The 25,737-nt window shown below is 39.9% G+C and overlaps 1 protein-coding gene across 2 annotated transcripts in view; it reads left to right on the forward strand.

The window, feature by feature from the left end:
• Positions 1 to 4,606: 4,606 nt before the first annotated feature.
• MBTPS2 (membrane bound transcription factor peptidase, site 2) overlaps positions 4,607 to 25,737 on the forward strand; it is a 69,353-nt gene continuing 48,222 nt past the window's right edge. The window contains exons 1-6 of one of the 2 annotated variants that reach the window (XM_034433882.3): positions 4,845 to 5,083; positions 7,311 to 7,456; positions 7,722 to 7,860; positions 9,033 to 9,136; positions 17,645 to 17,772; positions 20,001 to 20,119. In XM_034433882.3, coding sequence (XP_034289773.1) covers positions 5,009 to 5,083; positions 7,311 to 7,456; positions 7,722 to 7,860; positions 9,033 to 9,136; positions 17,645 to 17,772; positions 20,001 to 20,119 — 711 coding nt within the window. In that variant the 5' untranslated portion in view covers positions 4,845 to 5,008. Of the gene's footprint in view, positions 5,084 to 7,310; positions 7,457 to 7,721; positions 7,861 to 9,032; positions 9,137 to 17,644; positions 17,773 to 20,000; positions 20,120 to 25,737 lie in introns of both variants that reach the window. The other variant, XM_034433904.2, reaches the window with a different exon arrangement.

Genomic DNA, 25,737 nt, shown 5'->3' on the forward strand with positions numbered 1-25,737 from the left:
CTTGTATTTTATACTCTTCCTTTTTTATTCTTAATCCTATTATTTCTTGCTTTTGCCTAATGTGTCAGTAGAATTTCTAATGATAAATAAAAGGGGAGATAATGGTCATCCCTGTCTTACCCCTTTGGTTATGTTAAATTTGTGCGTTATTTCCCCGTTTAGTATTATTTTTGCTGTTTGAGTGGAATATATCGCCCTGATCATCCCTATAAATTTTTCTCCAAAGTTCATAATATTTAATTGATTAATGAGGAACTGCCAATTTAAGTTATCAAAAGCTTTTTGCGCATCCACAAATATCAGTGCTATTTGCTTCTCGGGATGGGCTTCATAGTATTGAAGTGTTGAATGCCCCAACACTGGAAATTTTTAAGATGATGTTGGATAACCATTTGTCTGAAGTTGTGTAGAGTTTCCTGCCCGGGCAGGGGGTTAGACTCGAAGACCTCCAAGGTCCCTTTCAACTCTGTTATTCTATTCTATTCTATTCTATTCTATTCTATTCTATTCTATTCTATTCTATTCTATTCTATTCTATTCTATTCTATTCTATTCTATTATATTCTATTCTATTCACACATTCATTATCATTCTTGTATTATTTCTCAATTCCCTTTTTAGTAAAAACACATTTTGATCAGGGTTAATAATTTCATTTAATATTTTTTTAATTCTTTCCACAATTATTGTGACAAATATTTCGTAGTTGGCATTTAGTAGCGAGATTGGCCTACAGTTTTTGATCTGTTGACTATCTGTACCCTCTTTTAACATTAGCGTAATGTATGCCTCTATCCATGAGTTTGGTAATCTGGCTTGTTCTAATGCTTCATTATATAGGTCCAGCATTGGTGTCCCAAGTGGCTTTTGAATTTTTTTGTATAGTTATGTAGGGATTCTGTCTGGCCCTGGTGTTTTATTATTTTTTTGTTTTTTAATTGCCTCTTTCATCTCCATCATGGTGATTTTATTGTTCAGCATTTCTGTTGCTATATCCGGAATTGTAGGCAGATCCCTCTCAATTAAGTATTGCTTAATATTTTCTTCTGATATATCCTCTTGGCTATATAATTTTTAAAAAATATTTTGGGTAATGTTTTTTTTTCTTCTGTCTGATAGTGAAGGTTCCCATTCTCGTCTTGCAATTGTTTTATTAGTTTTTTCTCTTTCTCTTTCTTCAATTTGTGCAACAGCCACCTCCCTGTTTTGTTCACATGTTTGAAGAAGTTTTGTTTTGCCATTCTAAGGTTTTTTGCCATTTCTTGTGTCATTAGATTTATTTTATGTTTTACTAAGTCCCTTTCTCCTTTAATTTTGTCATTTTGGGGTTCTTTTTGCAATGCAAGTTCCAATTCTTTAAGTTTTTCCTGCAATACCATTTGTTGTTTCTTCTTTTCCTTATTCCTTCATGCCACATAAGATATTGTGAAGCCCCGGATATATGTTTTAGTTGTGTCCCATAGGTTTTGCAACATTGTTTATTGTTTATGTGTAAGTCTCAGTTCTCTCTTTGCTCTTGTCTCTCTTTGCGCTCTTGTCCTCGCACCTTCTCTTTCCTGGTGTTCCATTTCCTTCCATTCTCTTACATTTTGGTCTGACTCTTTTTCTTCTAATTGCTGTTCTTCTTGGCTTATGTTTTCTGTATCTTCTCTTCTATCTTGTTCTTCATCTGCAGCTAGGTAGCATTTTGAAAGGGGTCTGTTTGTATTAAATGGAGTTTTTGGAGCTGTGTGTGTGTGCTACACTTCTTGGGATCCGTAGCTGGGGCAGAACAATATGTATATAGATATAAGAGTAGCATATATACAAAATAGCTATAAAGTTATATCTGGTTTATATTTTTTTACTGTTAATAGGTATGGTCCATTGTCCAAGTGTCATGGAGAAATCTCCTTTAGGGTCACTAATTATAGTCAATAAGGTCCACCAATATTTGGAGATAACTGACAAATTCTTTGTCTATTTGTATTGCTATTGCATCAGCTGTTCTTTGTCTCTTTCTTTCTAAAATGTCACCCTCCTCCTATTTAGCACAGTCACCATCTCTTCTCCACTTCACCATCTCTATCCAAAACTTCTTATAGGAATTCTCTTTCCAAACTGCAAAGATTCGTCATAATCCCAGTCCAAATGCTTAGTCTATCCTTAAGATTTCCAGGAAGTACCAACTCAGACCTTCAATCACTCCTTCCTCTTGATCTGTCAATATCAGTATCTGTCTTCTCAAGCCTCTGCTCCCACCGCTAAATCACCACTTTTTTTCCACCTTGGAGACTCACTTATCAGCGGATATAGTTCGTAGGTCTCAAGATCTCAGAGGGTCAATCAGGATCAATCAGGTATCTGATTTGAGTTCGTCAATCTCCTCCGATATTTCACGCTACTTCCCTCTCTTCTCTTCCTACTGCATTCAAACAGGCTGTCACACCTCTGGATCCACCTTAACAGCCGATCTCTTTCATGCCAGATTCAAGAGGTTTCTCTTACTGTAATGGGAGATCACTCTTCTCCCTGTTACCCCCCGAGCTTCCCCTCTATATTGCTGGTCCCTCCAGGATCCAGCTTCGCCCCTAAGGGCCTCCAAATGTGAAAAATTGGGCAAAAGAAATGGAGCCCCATTTCATTCACTCCGTGCCACCATGATGTCACCACTGGAAGTCCAAAAGGCTTCAAATTTAATTGAATATATATAATTAAGCTAAAAATGCAATTCCAGTAAATTAGGATTTGCTCACAGAAATTCCCAGATTAACAGGGTGGGGGAGTATGAAGTGCATGTGTGGGGGCGTGCATGAGTGGGGGGCCTGCGCATGTGCAATGTGGGACAAATTCACAGGAGGAGCATGGGGGGTTGTCCACGCATGCACATGTAGGTGGGTTTGCACTGCATTATGGGTGCTGGCATGCGCGCACACACACACTTTTGGCATGCAACAAGAAAAAGGTTCGCCCTCACTGGTTTATGGGATTGACATGTTTTAGGGAAACAAGGCCAAACTGCCTTGGATTTCACATGTACATATGCGGTCCCATCAGAAGTGTAGCCTCCCCCCCCCCCGGAGTTATTCTAGGGGCAGAGCATATAGGAATCGTTGGAAGAAAAATCTGGTCTGGTTCCAATCCGGGAGAAAGATGCTGGAAATAAAATGGAGACAGGCTGGAAGGAACGAAGTTCTCTGTTTATTTAGTTGCCAGTAACTTTAGTAACAGAAGCATGTTTCTGGGGTGGCTGACAAATTAGCTTGGTGAGTGCACGGATTTTTATACAGTTAACAATATTTTGTAATTTTGAGGTGTGCTTTTATTATTTGATTGGTTTTACTTGTTTAACAAAGGCTCATTATGGGTCTTAATTATCAGCTTCCCTTGGTCCTAATCCTGTCCCGCATGTGTAATTGATTTTATCCTGTTATCCTTGATCTGTCTATTGCCTCTAGCATGCTTTTCTTAATGGATCGGCACGCTTGAGTCATTGTTTCTCAACGACTGGGGTACTCAAGTTTATGATTGCAACACTGTTTCTCTTTCACAGCTTGAGCTCAGGTTTGTTTGCCTGCAACTATTTTCTATTAGAGGAAGAAAAAAAAATGGAGATGGTGTTCGTTTACTTTTAGCAGCTTCTGTATTTCTTTTCCTTTCTTTTTAGTTTTATTCTAGCGATTTTGGCACATACTCAGAAGGATTGGGGTGGGATGCATTCTTACCACAGAACGAATGCTGTGTTACAGATGCCCTTTTGCAGTTTACGGATCCAGGAAATCAAACGAGTGAATTTGGAATCCCAAACTTCCCTCGCCTTAAATTCACGCTAGGCATACATTCCACAAGTAAAGATAAATGTTTAGTTTATAAGTACCAGATCAGTACTGTACATTTATTTTTAAGTAAGCTATGGCAGCTGTGGAGTGTGTGGAATAAGGAAAAAACATTGTGGACTCCTAAGTATAACATAAAAGGCTATAGCGTCAACTGGTCTTCAGTTGATCGTTCCAAGAACCTTGCTAAGCATCGGAATGGCTCGAAGGAATTTTTCAGAGCAAGCGTTCCTGCAATTGAGACACAAGCGCATACAGAAGCACGCACACAAACATTCCGAGGGGCGGATTTTGGGTTTCCGCTGGAACGTCCGCTGGTTCCTCGGAAATTGAGTTGAATCATGGGAATTCTGGGAGTTGAAGTCCACAAGTCTTTAAAGGGCCATAGTTCCCTACTCTTGTAATCTACGCTAATAAATTTGCTTTCCATGTGCCACGAGTGTCTTTACTTCCAGTACAATAAACTTGACAGTTTCCCCTCCTAGACCCTACCTATACTATACGCTGTCGCGAGGAGGGGACTTCAAGCCTTCTAGCTGCCTGTCTCCCTTCTACATTTTCATGATATTAAATACATAGTGAGAAATTACGCAGTGAGATTTTTCTTCCGAACCCGGCCATTTCCCAGTTAGTGAAACGCAAAGGTGCTTTTCAAAAGGCAACTGGACTTTCACTGAAGAAACTTCTTGGATGAGAAGCGAAACGTCTTCAAGGAAAGTCCAGTTGCCTTTTGAAAAAGCACCTTGGGGACAACCATGACCTGGTTAACTGAGAATCTCCACAAACGCATAGTGAAACGTTAGCGAGCGTTAAAAAGCTTTCTCGAGAAAAATGAAAATCCAGGGGTGCAAGTAGGTGGAAAAGATGTGCGTTCGGACTTTTTAAATAATTATGATTTGAATAAAACGTAAAAACAACAAAGACTTCCGCTGTTCTTCACGCAATATGTTAATTCCCCAGTATTTCCATTTAAAGGAAGCCGTCTATCAAGTGCAAAGTAGAACCTGAAGTTAACGCCAAGAATCAAACACTCAACACACTAGGTTTCTCCCGGTGCTTTTTTCCGGAAGTCTCTTTCTCAGGAAATGCGGTTGCCTCACCCTAGTTCCGAGGGACATTTTGTTCCGGGCCGTAAACTGTGAATCGCGGCTTGGTCGCCGTGGCCACTTTTGTTTTGCTTTGCTGCCGTCACTATGATTCCCCTGCCTGTGGTGGTCTGCGTGCTGGGGGGTTGGTGCACCATATACATAACCGACACGGTACTGAAGGTAAGACGGGAGCCTTTCCCTTTCTTAGGCCCTTGTATGGGAAATCTTTGCGGGCGATAGGTTCCTCAAGTCTTCAGAGGAGGAAGAAGAGCAGCTCATAGCGGCCACGAGCCTTTTCCATGTTCTGCACAACTCTCGCTCGGGCTTTGCCCACCTTGCCTCGTTTGCAAGGCCTGATCTGTTAGCGGTTTTCGAGGGAAAATTACACGCTTCATTTATCCAAAAGTTGCTCACACCCTTCACCTCCAACCTCTCTAAGTTTTATTTTAAGACGTGCAGAGTAAGACCGAAACGTGATTGGTTCCTCTGCTGACCACTTGTCTCTCTTAGGTGCTTTATAGGCGCGGGGATGGGCCAGAAATAAGGCTGGTTAGGCTGCCTCAGCCGCCCAAGGAAAAAGGATCCAACCTTTTTTGTATGCGGCTTTGTGAGTGTGGGAGCCACTTTTTGTACTGGTAATCCTGGACTTACAACCACAATTGAGCCCACAATTTCTGTTGCTAAGTGAGACATTTGTTAAGTGAATTTTGCCCCTTTTTATGACTTTTCTTGCCACCATTATTAAGTGAATCAGTGCAGTAATTAGGTTCATAACATGGTTGTTAAGTGAATATAGACTTTGCTTGTCAGAAGGTTGCAAAAGGCGATCATATAACCCCGGCGTACTGCCCTTGTTATAAATGAGTCAGTTGTCAAGCATTTGAAGTTTGATCATGTGACCTTGGGGATGATGCAAAGGTTGTAAGTTGTAAGTGTGAAAAATGGTCACAAGTCCATTTTTGCAGTGCCATTGTAATTTCGAACAGTCACTAAACAAACTATTATAAGTCGAGGACTACCTATACTTTTTTACGTGATCACTGTAACCTTCCCAGAGATCTGGCATTGGACAAGCAAAGTCAACAGGGGAAGCCTAATCCATTTAATGACTACATGATTCACTTAACAACTGCAGTGATTTACTTAGCTGTGGCAGAAAAAGTCATAAAATGGGGCAAAATCTACTTAGCTGCTTTATTTAGGAATGGAAATCGTGGGCTCAATTGTGGTCATAAGTGTATTCAGAATGAATTAGGCACATGTTTTCAGTTTGGAAGTGCATACACTGCAGTCACAGTAACATTCCCCAAGCCTTGCAAATCTCTTCAACTTCTGTTGTCAAATTCTGGTTCTTCTCATTTCATTTTCTCTTTGATTTTGTTTTAAAATGAAATTAAGAATGTGCAGTTTTACTTCAGATATTCATTCATCTCAGTAAGTATATTAGTTTCATTGGTTTCATTGCTATTACAGGAATCTACTGCTGCAATTTCTTTCAAAATAGCAAACCTTTTCCAGAGGTTTGATGTGCATTCCAGAAAAAATATTGATAAATAACGCACTGTTGATGCTTTACATTAAGATATCCAACCTTGGCAACCTTAAGACTTGTGGACTTTAATTTCCAGAATTCCCCAGCCTCCCCTGCTTTACATCCAATCCAAAGAACAGCTGAAAATAGTCAAAAAATATAGCAGAGATTGAATAAGACATAGTCCAAATTCTGCCTCTCCGGTGTGGACTCTTGATTGCCATTATGCTTACAGCAGTTCTGTTGATACTTGGCAAGTTCTTGCCTCTCCTGACATTTTATATTGAAACATAAGAGAGAAAACCAGCTTTCAGCATCATCTTCATTTCATGTCTGTGAACTCCATATGGATCCATATATTTTTTAAGGAAATAAAAATGGTGGATGGCTTGGCTCAGTACTTATTTCAGAAGAATACATATCTTTCAGCAGTAGCATGTTCCACTTACCTTCACTACTGGTTTGGAATCGGGAACGTGCGCAGAGCCTCCCACCGCCACCACTACTGGTTCGCCCGAACTGGGGCGAACCAGTAGAAACCCACCACTGCCTTTCAAGAACAGGATAAATATAAGCATATAAAGAACAAGATAAATATAATACAAGAGAAAGAGGCAAATAATGTTCTGCTATATTGGTGTCTTGTATATAGATAGGGCAGCTATTTTGTGAATGAACCATTTGCTCTTAATAACCATTTTGCTGGAATGTCCATCATGTTCTCAACATACCAGATGTTGGCTTGCCAGCCCTCATTAGTTACGGACTCATTTTCCAGAAGTAAAAGAAAACATGAGATATTTGTGCAATCATACTTCTAATTTGCAAAGTTCTTGAGTTCCTTTTTTGTTTTACTGTATTCACCTTCTCTTACAGTCATCTTCTCTGAAAGAGCCTTATGAGGAATGGCTTGTATCCTATGGACTGTCAGTCTCTCCATTCCATGTGCGATGGCAGACAGCTTTTTTCAACCGCCTTTTCTACACCTGGGGAAGATGGAAGCCAAGATTTCTTTATCTCTGGTATTGTTTCAGAAATACCATTCAGGCGTCTATGAGACAATTACTGGAAATTCTTCCTTCCAATTCTTCCTATCAGAATGGTTACTGTTCTGAAACTGATTGCTTATATGACAGCTAAATAGGATGCCATTTTATTTTAGAGTTCTTTTTTGTACAATGAATGCATGTGTAGGAAATTGGAAACTTAAGTATTTGAATTTGCCATGTGTGCTTACCAAGTTGGAGATGATACTAATTTATAACAATATTTACATGCTTGCTTTAGGTTTAACATAGGGATGGTTTTTGGCATAGCAGCTATGTTTGGTTCTGTGGTTCTGCTTGGGAAGACATTGACACAGACTCTGTCACAGATGTTAACTGAAAACCCTGCTAGTCAAAGTGATCAAATGCTGCAGGTTGTGGTGAGTTTTATTTCTATATTTATAATCTAACCAGTGAAAGAAAACTTAAAATCAGTATCTTACAAGAAATCATTCAGACTTTAGCTATGGCGATATGTCTTAATATTTATTTTTATATTGGAAGATTTCTGGGGCTACTTTTCCAGAACCCAAGGTAACCTAAAGTACCTATGATACATGTAGGCAGAAAAAAAATGTTCAGGAAAATTAAGTATGGCATGTAAACACATAATCAGATAATATTTATGGGGAGGTGAGATAACTCTTCCCCTCCCTATGTTGTAGTTTTATTAATATGTTCTTAATATTTTATTTGCAATAAGCAATCAAATAATATCAAGATAAAATAGTATTAGCACATTAAAATCAAAATATATGCCTTTTAACATGTTTTGCATTCATTTGATCTATGTACAAATTCATTCTATCTGTAGATAGCTATCCAAAACTATTGAATGCAGTGGATTTTGAATAGCGCTTTTTAAAATTGATTTATACCATCAAGTCAGTGTTGACTGTTCGCAGCCATATAGCTTTTCTCCAGGATGAAGCATGTTAACGTATCTTAAATAGACTTTACCAATCTGGTGCCCTCTGTGTGTTCTGGCTGGCCATATATGAAGATTGGCTGAACTAAAGTTGAAAATTTGTGGAGGGACAACAGTTGGAAAAGTCTAATTTATTTTCTGTTTTAAGAACATAAAAAGAGGTAAGTGTCTATGGAGACTCTCAATCACCCAGGTCCTGGTTGTCTTTTTCAAAAGGCAATTAGACTGTTGTTTTTTTCCTTGAAAATGTTTCACTCTCATCCAAGAAGCTTCATCAGTTCTTCAGGATGAGAAGTGAAATGTTTTCAAAGAAAAAATGAAGAAAAGTCCAGTTGTCTTTTGAAAAAGCACCCTTGGGACAATAAAATAAAGTATGCTACTGCCTTTCTTCACTAGTCCTTGTGATTTGGAATTAGGGGTTCTTCAACCAGGATAGTATGTAAATATGACCAGATTATATCTGGTTATAATTTTCCTCTCTTCTGCCTTTTCATGAAAATGAGTTCTTTATAAGAGCACTGGAAAATCTGTAGTAGTTTTTAGGGCAGCTGTGTTAACAGAATGCAGGAAGACCTATCACTGCATCTCTTGCTGCCTTGTATCTTGTTATGTCTTTGAAAACAGGTACCTGGTGTAAACCTTCCCATCAGCCAGCTGTCCTATTTCTTCACAGCAATCCTCATCAGTGGTATTATACATGAAGTTGGTCATGGAGTGGCAGCTATTAGGTAATGCAATCCACATTTTGACTTTGTAACCAGAAAAGTATCATTTGCTAGAAGCCTTAATTTCTATGATTTCTTAATTTCTCATGTTTACATATACAGGTAGTCCTCAAACTACGAATGTAATGGAGCCTGCCAATTACATTTGTAACCTGCGGATTCGTAGGAGTGAATCGCGTAACTTGACTGTGATCACTCCCTGCCCAAGTATTAGCTAATTGAATGTGCAGGTTGTTAAGTGCACATGAGGTATCTCAGGGTGGGGAAGGTCATGGGGGCCTAGCGATGGAACAGGCCACCTGCTTCAAACCACTCAAGGCCTCCCCTGACTCATTGGGTTACTTCATGCTCCTTCCTATGGGGTCCCCACAATTGCTCCCCCCCGTCCTGCCGCAGGTCACTTACCTTGTGAAGATCTGTCTCCTCTCCAGTCTCTTTCCCATGGTTTCTTTGCAGTCTCGGCGTGAAGAGTGTTTGCAAGCTGACAAGATTTTGGGGCAGAGAAATTGTTTGCTTCAAGTCTCTGATTGGCTTGCAAATGCCTTTTGCACCATTCTAGTCTTGGGACGAAGAGCATTTGCAAGACAATGAGACTTTGGGGCAGTGAAATCGCCTTGCTTGAAATCTTCCATCGGCTTGTAAATGCTCTTTGTGCCGAGATTGGAATGGTATGAAAGGCATTTGCAAGCCGATGGAGGCTTCAAGCAAGGCAATTTCATTGCCTCAAACTCTTGTTGGCTTACACGCCCTCTTCAGCCAGATTTGGTACAGGCCTCAGTTCGCAAAGAACAGAGGCCTAAACTACTGTAGTGCAAGATCATGTGAGATCAGTAGTGCAAGATCTCACGCTACTGATCTCATGTGATCTTGCACTACATAAGTTAGGCCTCTTTTCTGCAAACTAAGACCTGCATGAGATCTGGGGCAAAAGGTTGTGCAAACAAAGAGGCCTTCCATCTGTTTGCAAAGCCTTTTGCCCTGGATTTTGTGCAGGCCTCTGTTCTTTGTGAACATTTGCAGAAAATAGAGGCCTAAAGTAGTGAGAGATCACACGAGATCAGTAGCACAAAATCTTGTGTTACTGGTCTCGCACTTTAGTATGTTAGGCCTCTGTTCTCTGAATCCTAACATACTGTAGTGCGAGATCAGTAGCGCCTGATTTTGTGCTACTGATCTCGGGTGATCTCTCACTACTTTAGGCCTCTGTTTTCTGCAAATGCACTGAAGCAGGCAGTGGAATTGACAGCTCACTAGATCGTTGTAAGGTAAATGAGTCTCCATAGGCCGAATGGCTGTGGAGATCCAGGGGGTGGGGAATAGGTAGGGGAAATGTTGCACCTCTGTCATTGTTCATAAGTGTGAATGATAACTGTAGTGCTGCGACATTTGTAACTTCGGGACGGTTGTAAGTTCTTGGGGGGAGGGTAGGTTGTAACTTTGAACAGTGCTAAGTGAACTGTCATAACTCGGATTATCTGTATGAGAATATATGGGCTTCCAAAGAACAAGCAAGAAAATAAATTCTCAAAAACAAACAAAACAGAAAGGAGATAAAATGATCGAGAATCTTGCAATGATTTTCCACTCAAAAGGAACTAGGCTACCCTTTATGAGTACATAGGATACCTAACCTTAAGATCATCATCTGCTACCATGTTTCCCTGAAAATAAGACCCAAGCAGAAAATAAGCCCTAGCATGATTTGTTAGAATGCTCCTAAGTATAAGCCCATTTACATATACTTCTCATGCACTAGGGGAGAAAGCCAACTGTCAACTTCCAACTGAAACTGGCAGCAGCCATCTTTCTATTTCTCAGTTGCCACACAGAGGGGGAAGGGAGGAAGGAGGTTGGAATGCATTACTAGACACAACAAAGAGCTTTCTCATGAGAACCAAGGTTGTCTCTAGTGGCAACAGATAAGGTTGAAGGAGTGCCTGAAGAGCCAGCCAATTAACCCAATTGGCCAATGTGACCTGTGACACTTGGGGTTGGGATTATGTCCTAGTTTAATTATAGTGAAACTGCGGGAAAGATTTAAACTTGATTTTCCTTTGAAGCTGTGCCAATATGATATACTCAATAGAGAAGATGCTTGAGAAGGATCCTAGTCTCAGAGTTCTGATTTGCTTGGGTTCATTAGTCAGAGCCTTGACATTTTCCAGTATCTTCCCGGGTATTGATGTTAGGCTGATTGGTCTGTAGTTTTCTGGGTCTATTTTTTTTTCCCTTTTTTAAAGATGGGAACCACATCAGCTCTTTTCCAGTTTTCTAGTAGTTCCCCGGTGCTCTAGGATTTTTGAAAGATGTGATGCAGTGGTTCTGAGATGACATTTGCCAGCTCCTTTAGAACTCTGGGATATAATGTGTCACATCCCGGTGATTTGTATTCATCAAGATCAGACAGGTGTTCTCTTACCATTTTTTTTGCTTATTTTAACTTTTATTTCATAACTGTCTTTTACAGTTATGTTTTTGGTAGATTGGGCTATAGTTTCTTTTTGCATGAAGACTGATGCAAAGAATGAGTTAAGCAGTTCTGCTTTCTCTCTGCTGCCTGTTACTTCCTTGCAATCTTCCCTCTTTAGTGGACTAACTGTTTCCTTGACTTTTTTCTTGTTATTAATATGTTGAAAGAAACTTTTTAAAATTATCTTTGTCTTTTGTTGCAAGTCTTTGTTCATTCTGAGTCTTTGCTTTCCTGACTTCGTCTTTGCAGATTCTGGCTATCTGCTGATATTTTGCCTTATTTATATGTCCCTCTTTCCATTTTTTGTACTTGTCCTTTTTGCCTTTCAGTTTATCAGAGAGATCTTTGTGCAGCCATCCTGGTTTCTTCCTGGATTTCTTGTTTTTCTTTTTCAGTGGAATTGTGCTTGACTGGGCTTTTATGATCATATTTTTCAGAGTTTCCCAAGCTTCTTGAGTTGTTTTCCCCTTTATGATTTTCTCCAAGGAATCTTTCCCAAGTTCTCTCTGAGTTTGTTAAAATCAGCTCTTTTAAAATCTAAGACTCTGGTATCATTGTGTTCTAATGCTTGTGTTTGCATTATGTTGAATTCCAGTATGATGTGGTCACTTTCACCCAAGATTCCTGCGGTTTCAACTGCCTCTATCATTTATTAGTAAGAATTAGGTCCAGTATAGCTTTACTTCTAGTTCCTTCTTCTACCTTTTGGACAACAAAATTGCCAGCAAGATTGGTCAGGAACTTAATCAATGTCTCACTTGGTGCAGAATTAGTCTTCCAGTTGATGTCAGGGTAATTGAAGTCCTCCATTACTCTTCTAGTGTGTTTCCTACTGTGTTTCCCCAAAAATACAACCTACTCTGAAAAGCCTGATTTTCACCCTTGTCCCTAATATAAGCCCTACCCCAAAATAAGCCCTTAGTTAAGCCCCACCCATCATCTGGTTGCACGAGGTGGGGCTAGGCGAACGTGTAAAAATCAAGCTAGGGCGGAGGGAGGATGAAGCTGCCCCATGCACCCTGCATTTGTTTACCTTAGGACTGCCACAGCCAGACCTCCCACACCCGACACCTGTCACATCACTGCCCGAGTTCTTTTGCAACTACTTGTGGCTGCTCACAGCTAGACGCCACATGCTGCATTGCACTGGTGCTGGCAACTCAAGAGCAGGGGAATGTGACTGATGACACAGCTGCAGCCGCTCATGGCAGCACGCCACGTGGGTCATGCCGGTGCTGCCGCTTGCGGCAGAATGCTACAAGGCTTGTCATGCCGGTCCTGACACTCACGTGCGCAATGTCGCAACACACCATGCAACCTCCTGCCGTGAGTTGTGGCATTGACATGACAAGCGACACACATCCTGTCGTGAGCGGCAGCACTGGTGTAACGAGCTATGCGGCATCTGGCCACGAGCAGCTGCAGAAGTTGGGCAGCAGCACAACAGGGGTCAGGGCATGGGAGTCATGCCTGTGGTGATCCTAAGATAAGCGGATAAGACATGCCCCAAAAATAAGACGTGGTGCTTATTTTGAGGCTGAAAAAAAATAAGATTGGGTCGCAAAAATAAGACTGGGTCTTATTTTTGGGAAAACACAGCACATATATTTGTTAATTGGTTAGCAAAAAGTGCATCTATTTTTTCTGCTTGGTTGGGTGGCCTGTAGTATATACATCTATGGCAATGTCATCCTTTTTTTCTTTTATATTGACCCATAAGCATTCTAGGAGGTTTTCGTCTTTGGTTTTGTGCAGTTCTGTAGCAATACAGTCGTCTTTTACATATAGTGCAAATCCACCTCCTCTTTTAGGGGACCTGGGTTTTTTTAACAGTTTACATCCTATCAGTATGTTCCAGTCATGGGTTTCATCCCACCAAGTTTCTGTAATTCCAACTCTATCGTATCTACCTTCATGTTCAGGGTAATTCAAGTTCACCCTGTTTGTTCTGCAAACTTTGTGCATTTGTATATATATGAGATCTTTATGTTTATCTTTAACATACTCTGGGTATGTTCCCTATGTCTCCTATTTGGTGTTTGAGTTTGTCTTCCTTCCGATTCCTCATTACCTCATTATTTGATTTATCTTCTAGGGGTTTTTGCTTGTAATTAGGTCCTGGAGATTCTAAAGATTGGTCATCCCCCCTCAATTTTAGTTTAAAGCCCTCCTGATAAGTTGAGCCAGTCATTTTCTGAAAACATTCTTTCCAGTTTTTGTGAAGTGGAGCCCCTTGCCAAAGCCCATCGCGGAGGTAGTGCACACCATGGTCCAGGAATCCAAGGTTCTCTTGGCGACACCAACCCTTTAGCTAGTGGTTCGCTTCTAGAATCCTTGTCCTCTTACTGGATGTTGACCTTTTGTTGGCACTACAGATGAAAAAACTACTTGTGCACCTAACTCCTTAATTTTCTTGCCTAACTGCTCGTAATCAATAGTGCTTTTAGTGTCATTCATCCCTATGTGTAGTAATAGAAAAGGGTAGTAATCTGCGGGTTTAATTATTTTGGTTAGGTTCTCAGCTACATCGTTGATTTTTACTCCAAGAAGACAACATACGTTTCTTGATTGATTGACTGTCTGGTCTACAGACAGCTGGTTCTGTTCTCTTGAGAATTGAATCTCCTATCATCAACAGTCACCTTTTTTTTTCCTAGGGAGACTTGGGGTACTTTTCTACCTGTCACAAGCACTTGATGATGCTACATTGTTAGGGACATTTGGTGATGCTTCTTTTCTAGGTGTCTGCATGTTTTGCTGTCCCCAGCCTCCAGGGCCTCTCTAGGAGACTGGGGAGGGCAAAAACTGCCTTCCCCAACCCCCAGAGGTCCCCCGGAGGCTGAAAACGGCCCATTTAACAACTTCCAGTCCCATTGGAAGTTGTTAAATGAGCCATTTTCGGTCTCCGGAGGACCTCTGGGGGGGTGGGGAAGGCCATTTTCACCCTCCCCAGACTCCTAGAGAGACCCTGGAGCCAGGTGAGAAAGAAAAATGGACCTACCAGGCCATCGTGTGCCAGGAGTGGGGGGAGCGGGGGGTCATATGGGCATGTGCCGGGGGCAGGGCACATAGAATTATGGGTGTGGGCATGCACGTGCATGACCCCCCCCCCCTCCAGCATGTGATGGCAAAAAGGTTAGCCATCACTGCTCTACACTATTTCCTTTTACTGCTTGAGAGGTTTTGGGGCCAGGATGATAACTTTGTACTTTTTCTTTTTTGTCTTTTTCTTTCTTTTTTTCCCTTTCTTTTTCTTGGCCACAAGTCAAATATTTCTTGAAAGAAAAAACTAAATAACAATAGCACTTAGGCTTATATCAGGTCCGCCTGATACGCCAGTCTAGATCGGGACTCCTTATGCACGGTCACTCAGGCACTCGTCACTTCCCGCCTGGACTACTGCAATGCTCTCTACATGGGGCTCCAGTTGGTCCAGAATGCGGCCGCGCGGGGGATTATGGGAGCGACGGGGCGCTCCCATGTGACACCTCTCCTGCGCGAGCTGCACTGGCTTCCTGTGGTCTTCCAGGTGCGCTTCAAGGTGTTGGTGATCACCTTTAAAGCGCTCCATGGCTTAGGACCGGGGTATCTACGAGACCGCCTTCTGCCACCAATAGCCTCCCACTGGCCAGTTCGCTCGCACAGAGAGGGCCTCCTCAGGGTGCCGTCGGCCAGACAATGTCGGCTGGCGACCCCCAGGGGGAGAGCCTTCTCTGTGGCGGCACCTGTCCTCTGGAAGATCTACCCCCAGAGATACGCATGATACCAGACCTCCGGACTTTTCGTCGGGCCCTGAAAACACATCTATTTCATCTAGCCGGGCTGGCTTGATCCCATCCTTGCGGTTTTAATTTGTAACTGGTTTTAACTGGGTTGTTTTAAATTGATGGCCAAAATTATTTAATGTCTTTTAAATTGCTTTTAAATTTTATATGTTGTGTTTTACCATGGCTGTTCACCGCCCTGAGTCCTGTTGGAGAAGGGCGGTATACAAATAAAATAAAATAAAATAAATAAATATACTGCTTCACAGGGCTTTACAGCCCTCTCTAAGAGGCTTACCGAGTCAGCATATTACCCCCAACAATCTGCGTCCTCATTTTACTGACCTTGGAAGGATGAAAGGCTGAGTCAGTCGTGAGAATCGAACTGCTGGCAGCTGGCAGTCAGCAGAGGTAGCCTGCAGCATTCTAACCACTGCGCCACCACAGGGCTTGTCTGATTCTGATTTCTATAGTCTATTCATTTATTTTATTTGTCAAATTTAGGTACTGTCCATCTCTCAGAGTTATGCTCACAGTTACTTGTTGCTCATATTACCTATTATTGTATCACTTACTTCGTCAATTAGTACTTTTGTGTTTCTAGTATATCTAATAGATCACTTTCAAAATTCATCATACTGAACTACTGCTGTTTGTACTCTTGTGTTAAAAATGATGGCTGTTCTTATGTTCTTAGTGCAAATGCTAGTTTTGATCAAATGTCGGAGGGTGCCCCATTTCATAATATATAGTATCTGTGAAATGCTGTAGCAGCAGTTCAGTTAGTAGTGTTCTGGTATGTTGTAAAATTTTATCTCTTAGGAGATACATTGGAATGAAAACCGGTTCTTTTGTGGGAAAGCAAACACGACTGCTTTAGAGACCATATTTGATGAAGAATTACCTTCTGGGCCCACAGTACAAACCAGTTTCACTTGATTCCATGATAACACAGAGCAGTAGTCACTAACTGGTGGTGCATGGACCACTGGTGGTACGCGAGAAAATTTTGGTTGTAGGCAGAAAAATTATTTGCATTTTTTATATTTCACTAAATCAGGGATCCTCAAACTACAGCCCCTGGGCCAGATACATGCAATGAATGCTTTTGTTACTGCAGAGAGTCTCCCCCTTCGGGGTCTTTTTGTGTGGGTCGGAGGGGGGCAGAAATTCTGACTTGGGGTCTGCTTCAGCCTCCTGATACGGGGCTTTGGGCGAAGGCTGGGGAGAAGTGCCGCTGGTGGCGAAGAGCCAGAGGGCCTTGTTCCAGTGGGATTGTATCATGGCCTGGAACTGGCTGACTATCTTAGCTCACTGAGCCTCCAGGTGCTGGTTCCTAGCCTTGCACTCACGCAGGTCTTCTCTCTGTTTGGAAAGCCTATGCTCGTAGTCCTCAATGGGGTGCTTCTGTGCCTCCTTCTCAGTCAGATCCAGTTTGAACTGAGCCAGCTGTTTTGCCAACTGTTTCTCATGGTGGCTGCTTAGCTCCAACAACTGCTTCCTGTTGGGGCCCTAAGGAGCCCAGGCCGGCAGGTGAGGAGTGGCTGGGAGGGCAGAGGCAAGTAGAGGCTGGCGAGGTGCCCCTCGACATGAGTGACATAAAGTTGGCCACGCTCACCCAGTCACATGACCACCTAGCCACGCCCACCCACCGGTCATTAGGTAGATCATATTAGTGGTCCACAGGATTTAAAATTATAAATTTAGTGGTCCCTGAGGTCCAAAAGGTTGATGACCCCTGACACAGAGTGACTGATAAGGAAGGAGTTAACCTGAATTTTTTTTCTAATTTCTATTTCACTATAAACTATTGTCTTTCAATTATCTTTATGTTTGCTACCATAGCTTTAGACTACTTCTTTTTCTTTCATTGAACAGATCTGTTATATTGTGCTGGTTAGACATTGAATAACAGATCAAAAAACCCCTTTCCTAGCTCCTTTGATCCTTAAACAAACCATAGTTGGTTATATACTGTACCCCTTTTTGGAGGGTAATAGTTCTGCCTGCAGATTGTGCTAAAGATTATAGTCAGATAATTGAAGTAAAGCACACAATACATAGAATAAAATTACATTAACTGCTATTCAGAATATGATTATGATTATTATTTTATTCTGAAATAACATTCTTCTTAGGTTAATGGCAATTCATCTGTATCACTATAGTAGTAGACATAGAAAATAAAATTCCATGCAGATACAGTGAAGCATGTTGATCTGTTTGGTTACATATATTTGATTCAATCTTAAAAAAATATTTTCTATTGCTTTTTAGAGAACAAGTTCGGTTTAATGGCTTTGGAATTTTTATATTTATTGTCTATCCTGGAGCATTTGTTGACCTATTCACTACTCACTTACAACTAATATCTCCCATTCAGCAGCTAAGAATATTTTGTGCAGGTAAGTTAATTGGGATTACTAGTGCAGTATATTTTATATTGTATCTGAAAGCATGGGTATTGCTAGACATACTGAGCATATCCTGCAAATTCTATAGGGCTAGCCAGGTTTTTGCATCATATTAAATATACTTAACATTTCTTAGAACTTGAGAGATGATTTTGCAATATGGTATATTCCAATTCTTCATTTTCCATTTTTTGTATATTCAAATTTATTTTTGTAATTTTTAAAATTTGTTGATAACATTGAATAGTCTAGCCTCTGTAAAAACATTCTCCAATACGTTCAAAGCTATTGAAGTATTGAGTCTGCTAAGGCCAAACAGAAACATAAAAAATGCTTGAGCTGTGTATATTACTGTTATTCAGATATTTTGGATAAATTAGTTTCTCTTGGTAATTTCTTTTTTTTAATGATATATTATTTACTTGTTTCAAGGTGTCAAGTTCTCATGAAATTAAAATAGAATTTTAATTTATTTCTGATTAAGCCCCAAATATATATCATGCATTTGATTACCATGACAGCTGTTTTGTTCTCTTCATATTCAACCTGTGATTGATTCCTATTACAGATTGCAGGATTTATATATACCATATTTTGCTGCTGTAATATAAATCTATATATATATTGTTCAAAATGAGAAAATGGAAAGAGCCCAGGTGTCCCTAATTTCCTTCCAATTTTCTGTTGAGGATATTAAGAAAGAAATCCTCGAGTTTCTTGGATACGTATGTCTTGGATTGGGCTATGTCTTCTTTCCTGTGCTTCTAATGATTTTTAATAATACTTTTGATATAATATTAAATATTAACAGTCAGTTATGGAATTGTACAATTTTCATATATTACTGGCAATTTGTTATATATATGAATAGTGTTTAGGTCATTGTTTCTTGGCATTTGTTCATGTCTTGGCAGTAGAAGAGATTAGCAGAAATTGGTTAGAAAAAAAAAGGAACCATTGTAGATCACAATCTCAATCTGCTAATTGAGGTTGACTTTTAGTAACGTTGGGATGACTTCAAATGGGAAATAAAACACTTCAGATAGTCATTTAATTTAGCCATTATAAATATTTCTGAATGAAGAGAATTAGTATTCTGGTTGAAATTATGCACCAGTTTAGTTTAAGACAGATGCGATTAAAGTGCTCTGTGAGTAAGATTTTCATTAAAAAGTAAGCCAGTAATAAAAAGTAAATATATTCTTAGTTGCATAATTATAAACAAGTAGCTTGTTCTATATTCTTCATAACAACTGAGAGATTTGGGAAAATTCCAAGAAATGGGATTTGTGAACATTGTGTATATTGTGTACATTGTGAACAATGTAAAAAATAGTAAAACTACATAAACTACATAGCAAAAAAGATTGAAAAAGAGCTAAAAAAACCCGTATACCTTGACAAGGGTTCAGGAGTCAGTACTGATTGGTATTTGGATGGGAGACTAGTAGGCTATCCCAGGGCTGTAAGTTAAACTAGGAAGTCAAGAAACTTCCTATAAGAAGGCAACAGTCAACCAATTCTATACTGTCCACATAGATGTGTATACGAAGACCATGGGAGTCATACTTGCTTGGCAGGAGTTTTTTTTTTTTTTCTTGACCAAAATGACAACCATGTGTAATGAATAATTTTTCTATTATGTTTCTCTTTAAATTTAGCAAGTTTTGAATGCTGAGAGCATTTTGTATACTTAAAATACTTATTTAACTTAATAGCAATCTTTGACTAGCTTTATTTTATTTTCAAATTCCATTTGTGTTCTAATATAAAACGAGTAGTTCCAGCTGTGAACTGACTTTTCCAGTTCATATTCTTGGCTATAATGGTACACAACTGCCATGGGCTACTCTGATTGTTCTATTTCATATTCATTCGGAAAACCTCTCAGGATATTCATTTTTATTGCCATAGCTGTGCTTGTCCTTTGTGCTGAAGGTCAGAGTGGTCCCCAGTCATGTTTATATGACTATCCTATGCATTTTTTAAATCAAGACTTATGTTAACCATTATCTTGGAGCATTCACTGGTACAGTTCAGTTACATTTAAATACTTCATTTTCAAAATCTTAATATTATCTTTACTTCTGAAGCAGAATTTATGAGTAAGATTAAGTTGCTATTGTAGTAAAATAAAAAATAGTTCTACATGTTAAAATTCTGTTTAGTTTATTCTTGCATGGGTAGACATTAAATGCTTTCTTTTTCTGGTTTTGCAGGTGTCTGGCATAACTTTGTGCTTGGTGTTGTGGGTCTTGTATTTCTCTTCTTTCTACCTGCTATTCTTTATCCATTTTATTACACTGGTGCAGGAGCACTTGTTACTGAAGTCACTCAGGTAACAGCATTATAAATTCACCTCTTTAGAAGAAAACTTTGTCAAATTTACAATCAAACATAGTGGTGCTTTTTCTTTTTTCTAAAAGTGCTGGTGACATGAACTAGGACCGTGATGGCGAACCTATGGCACGCGTGCTGGAAGTGGCACACAGAACCATCTCTCCGGGCACGCCAGCCGTCGCCCGTTGTTTGTCCAGATTCTGGTGCCCTCATCTGCGCCGGCCAGCTGGTCTTCGCGCACGCATGTACCTGCTCTTCCGGTATCTGGTGCTCATGCACGTGCGCGCTCCTGTTTCAGCACTCGGTGCCGAAAAGGTTCGCCAACACTGTACCAGGAGATTCGTTATTTGGAAATTATGGCCATAGAACTCCTGATGCTCAGTGAAATTCTGTTTTTATGTCATGGTATTAATTTAGTTGGTTTTCCACATTATGTAATTGAAGTAATATTTGCCTATCTCCAGAACTGTAAAGCCTACAAACTTGAAATTTGGCACGTATGTTCCGCTTGGCTTCTAGGTGCTCGCTAAGAAAGGATTTTTCGAAATGACCATCCGATCATTAGTATTTCTTATATTATTATTAACACACTCAGATGCTAAGCAATTAGACGTTCTACTCCGCCTCCCCACCTAAAAAGAACTCTGTCACGTGGGCATGGCCAGTGTGTAACTCATCTGGCCTGCAGGCTGGGAGTTTAGATATTCTACTCCCCACCTGAAAGGGAGAGAAGGGGAAAAGATAGGAGAGGCCTCTGTGGGGCAAGCATGAGGGAGAGAAGGGACTAGGAGAGGACCAATGGGGCTAGCCTGAGGGAGAGAAGGGGATAAGATAGGAGAGGCTTCTGTGGGGCAAGCCTGAGGGAGAGGAGGGGAGAGGAGAGGATCATTGTGGCCAGCCCAGAGAAGGGGGATAGGAGAGGAGAGGCTTCTGTGGGGCAAGTCTGAGGGACAGGAGGGGAGAGGAGAGGCCGATCATAACTATTCATTAATTTTCAAGCTGTAAGTGTCAATTTATCAAGCCTGATCACATAGTTTCATAGCGGAGCACGGGTATCCAGCTAGTATATATCTCTCTCTGTGTGTGTATATATAAAATATATATCCCGTTTCCCTGCAAATAAGACCTCCCTGGATAATAAGCCCAATTGGGCTTTTGAGCGCATGTGCTAAAATAACCTCTCCCCGAAAATAGGCCCTCCCCAAAATTATTTAAATGCATGCGCAGGCGGTCCCCATCATTTCCTCTGGTTAGGGAGACAAGAGCTGGAAATCAGGTAAGATGGCAAGAGAAGCCCTGTCTTGCTCCATGTGCCCCAAAATAGTAAGATGGCAAGAGAAGCCCTGTCTTGCTCCATGGCCTCGAAAATAAGGCCAAGCACTTATTTCGGGTTCAAAAAGATACAAGGCTCTTATTTTTGAGGAAACATTGTGTGTGTGTGTGTGTGTGTCTATGTATCTATGTATGTATCTGTAGATATGTACAGTCAGGTCCAGAAATATTGGGACATCGACACAATTCTAACATCTTTGGCTCTATACACCACCACAATGGAGTTGGAATGAAACAGACACAATGTGCGTTAACTGCAGACCTTCAGCTTTAATTTGAGGGTATGTATATCCAACTCAGGTGAACGGTATAGGACTTACAGCAGTTTGCATATGTGCCTCCCACTTGTTAAGGGGCCAAAAGTAATGGGACAGAATAATAATCATAAATCAAACTTTCCGTTCTTAATACTTGGTTGCAAATTCTTTGCAGTCAATCACAGCCTGAAATCTGGAACGCATAGACATCACCAGACGCTGGGTTTCATCCCTGGTGATGCTCTGCCAGGCCTCTACTGCAACTGTCATCAGTTCCTGCTTGTTTTGGGGGCATTTTCCCTTCGGTTTTGTCTTCAGCAAGTGAAATGCATGCTCAATGGGATTCAGGTCAGGTGATTGACTTGGCCATTGCATAACATTTCACTTCTGTCCGTTCAAAAAGTCTTTGGTTGCTTTTGCAGTATGCTTTGGGTCATTGTCCATCTGCACTGTGAAGCGCTGTCCAATGAGTTCTGCAGCATTTGGCTGAATGTGAGCTGATAATATTGCCCGAAACACTTCAGAATTCATCCTGCTGCTTTTGTCAGCAGTCACATCATCAATAAATACAAGAGAACCAGTTCCATTGGCAGCCATACATGCCCACGCCATGACACTACCACCACCATGCTTCACTGATGAGGTGGTATGCTTAGGATCATGAGCAGTTCCTTTCCTTCTCCATACTTTTCTCTTCCCATCACTCTAGTTCAAGTTGATCTTGGTCTCATCTGTCCATAGGATCTTGTTCCAGAACTGTGAAGGCTTTGTTAGATGTTGTTTGGCAAACTCTAATCTGGCCTTCCTGTTTTTGAGGCTCACCAATGGTTTACATCTTGTGGTGAACCCTCTGTATTCACTCTGGTGAAGTCTTCTCTTGATTGTTGACTTCGACACACATACACCTACCTCCTGGAGAGTGTTCTTGATCTGGTCAACTGTTGTGAAGGGTGTTTTCTTCACCAGGGAAAGAATTCTTCGGTCATCCACCACACTTGTTTTCCGTGGTCTCCCGGGTCTTTTGGTGTTGCTGAGCTCACCGGTGCATTCCTTCTTTTTGAGAATGTTTCAAACAGTTGTTTTGGCCATGCCTAATGTTCTTGCTATCTCTCTGATGCGTTTGTTTTGTTTCTTCAGCCTAATGATGGCTTGCTTCACTGATAGTGACAGCTCTTTGGATCTCATCTTGAGAGTTGACAGCAACAGATTCCAAATGCAAATAGCACACTTGAAATGAACTCTGGGCCTTTTATCTGCACATTGTAATTGGGGTAACAAGGGAATATCATACACCTGGCCATGGAACAGCTGAGAAGCCAATTGTCCCATTACTTTTGGTCCCTTAACAAGTGGGAGGCACATATACAAACTGCTGTAAGTCCTACACCGTTCACCTGAGTTGGATGTACATACCCTCAAATTAAAGCTGACAGTCTGCAGTTAACGCACATTGTGTTTGTTTCATTCCAACTCCACTGTGGTGGTGTATAGAGCCAAAGATGTTAGAATTGTGTCGATGTCCCAATATTTCTGGACCTGACTGTATATCTTCAATTAAAACTTTGTTTTTTTCTACATTGAATACTCTTTGAAGTGGAAAGATAGGATATAAAATAAAGAAACTAAAGCTCTGTTTCACAATAATTCACTTTATTACTACTACTTTTCTTTGCTAAGATATGTGTGGTATTTTTTTTTATAAAAAGTTTTTTATTTCTTTTTAAGACAAAAAATATATAATACATCAGTTTTTCCATGTGTCATCTCGGTGTTTCTTCGATAACTTCTCTTTGTTACTCCTCCTCTTCTTATTTCTTCCTTAATAAATCCCATTTCTCTATTTCAATATTTCCCCCAAAATACATATATTTAAAGTAACTTTCTCCTGTTTGCTTATCAAATTCTTTATCTATATCTCTTTTCTATCCAATCATAAAATTTCCCCCATATCTTAAAATATTCCGTATCCTCTTTCTCTTTAATCAATAAAGTTGATCTATTCATCTCTGCGCAGTCCAAATTTTTCTTTTTCTTTTTTTTTAATTGAAAAGTTTTACAAAAAAAAATACAAAAAAATTTTTCCCCCTGTTCCCCCCACCCTTTCCCCCTTCATCCCCCCCTCCCCCCGACTTCCCAGAGCAAAATACAAGGTATTTCATTTAATCAAACATAAACTAGATTTATCTACTTATCCTCAAAGTACTACCTCCCCCACTGAAACCTTAACTCCACAACAGATAACCAAATACTTCTAATGCTAACATTCATTCATAAGCTATTCGATGTTTTCTTGTCTGATACTTATTTTGAATATAATCAATCCATCTTCTCCATTCCGATACTTATCTTTTTTGCATGTGGTCCTTCAAGTACGCCGAGATTTTCGCCATTTCTGCTAGGTTTGTTACTTTCAATATCCACTCTTCAATAGTAGGCAAAGAGTCCTTCTTCCAATATTGAGCTACCAGCAGCCTAGCTGCTGATATTAAGTTCAAAATCAATTTAGTCTCTGAAACTGTACAGTCCGTAGTTATACCCAATAGAAACAATTGAGGAGTAAATTTCAACCTTTTCAAAATGTTCTGCATCACCCACCAAATTTTTATCCAAAATGCCTTGATTTTCTTACAAGTCCACCATATATGATAATAGGTTGCATCAATACATTCACATCTCCAACATTTTGCTTGCAAATTCGAGTACATACATGATAATTTTTTAGGATCTAAGTGCCATCTATAAAACATTTTATAAAAATTCTCTCTCAAATTTTGTGCTTGCGTAAATTTAACATTTCTGACCAAAATCTTTTCCCACGTTTCCATCATCACTGGTTCCTGAAAGTTTTGTGCCCATTTAATCATACAATCCTTAACCAATTCAGTTTCTGAGTCTATTTCCAATAATGCATTATACAACCTTTTAATATGCATCTGACTTGGATCTCTAATCTGTTTCACCAAATTTTCCTCATTTTGCATAATCCCAATTTTTTGATCCTCCCTCCATCTAGCTTGAAGCTGACCATACTGAAACCAAGTATAAATTATCCCTTCTTCTTTTAATTCATCTAGAGATTTCAATTGCAACTTGCCCCTTTCCAAAAGAAGAAGCTCTTTATAAGTAATCACCTCTATTTTTTGCTCTGTACTTATATTTTCTATTACATGTCTGGGGTTTGCCCATATAGGTATCTTATAGTTCAGCTTATATTGATACTTTTTCCAAACCCTCAACAATGCATTTCTAAGTATATAACCCTTAAACACTTTATCCACTTTTTTTTCATACAACAAATAAGGATGCCATCCATATAACAAATCATAACCTTCTATGTTTAACATTCTTTCTTCAGTTAAGTTAAACCAGTCACTAATTTGTGATATAGCTGCTGCTTCATAATACAATCTTAAGTTAGACATTTTAAGACCTCCTCTCTCACGTATATCCTGTATAATTTTCAGTTTCACTCTTGGTTTCTTCCCAGCCCAAATAAAAATATTAACCCCTTTCTGCCATTCCAAAAGATTTCCATCTTTTTAAAGCACTGGTATCATTTGAAACAAAAATAAAAACCTAGGTAATACATTCATTTTTATTGCTGCTATCCTTCCCAGTAGTGATAGTTGTAACTTTTTCCATTTTTCCATTTCTTTCTGTACTTTTTGCCAAAGAATTTCATAGTTATTTTTATACAATTTTGTATTTGAGGCTGCAGTATATACTCCTAGATACTTAACCTTTTTAACTACTTCAAACCCCGCTATCCTCCCTAACTCTTCTCTTTGAGTTTAGATAAATTTTTAGTTATCATCTTTGTCTTGTGTAGATTTACTTTGAATCCAGATACTTTACCATATTCAGCTACTATATCCAACATATAGGGAGCCACTTCTATAGGTTGGGATAAAGTAAGAACCAGGTTGTCTGCAAACGCTCTTAATCTATAATCCTGCTGTCTAATTACAATTCCTTTTATTTTGTCAGAATCACGTAGCTTATTCAACAAGACTTCTAAAGTTAAAAT

Source organism: Pantherophis guttatus, chromosome 5 (assembly GCF_059756535.1).
Source record: "Pantherophis guttatus breed Tessera chromosome 5, ASM5975653v1, whole genome shotgun sequence".
NCBI lineage: Eukaryota > Metazoa > Chordata > Lepidosauria > Squamata > Colubridae > Pantherophis > Pantherophis guttatus.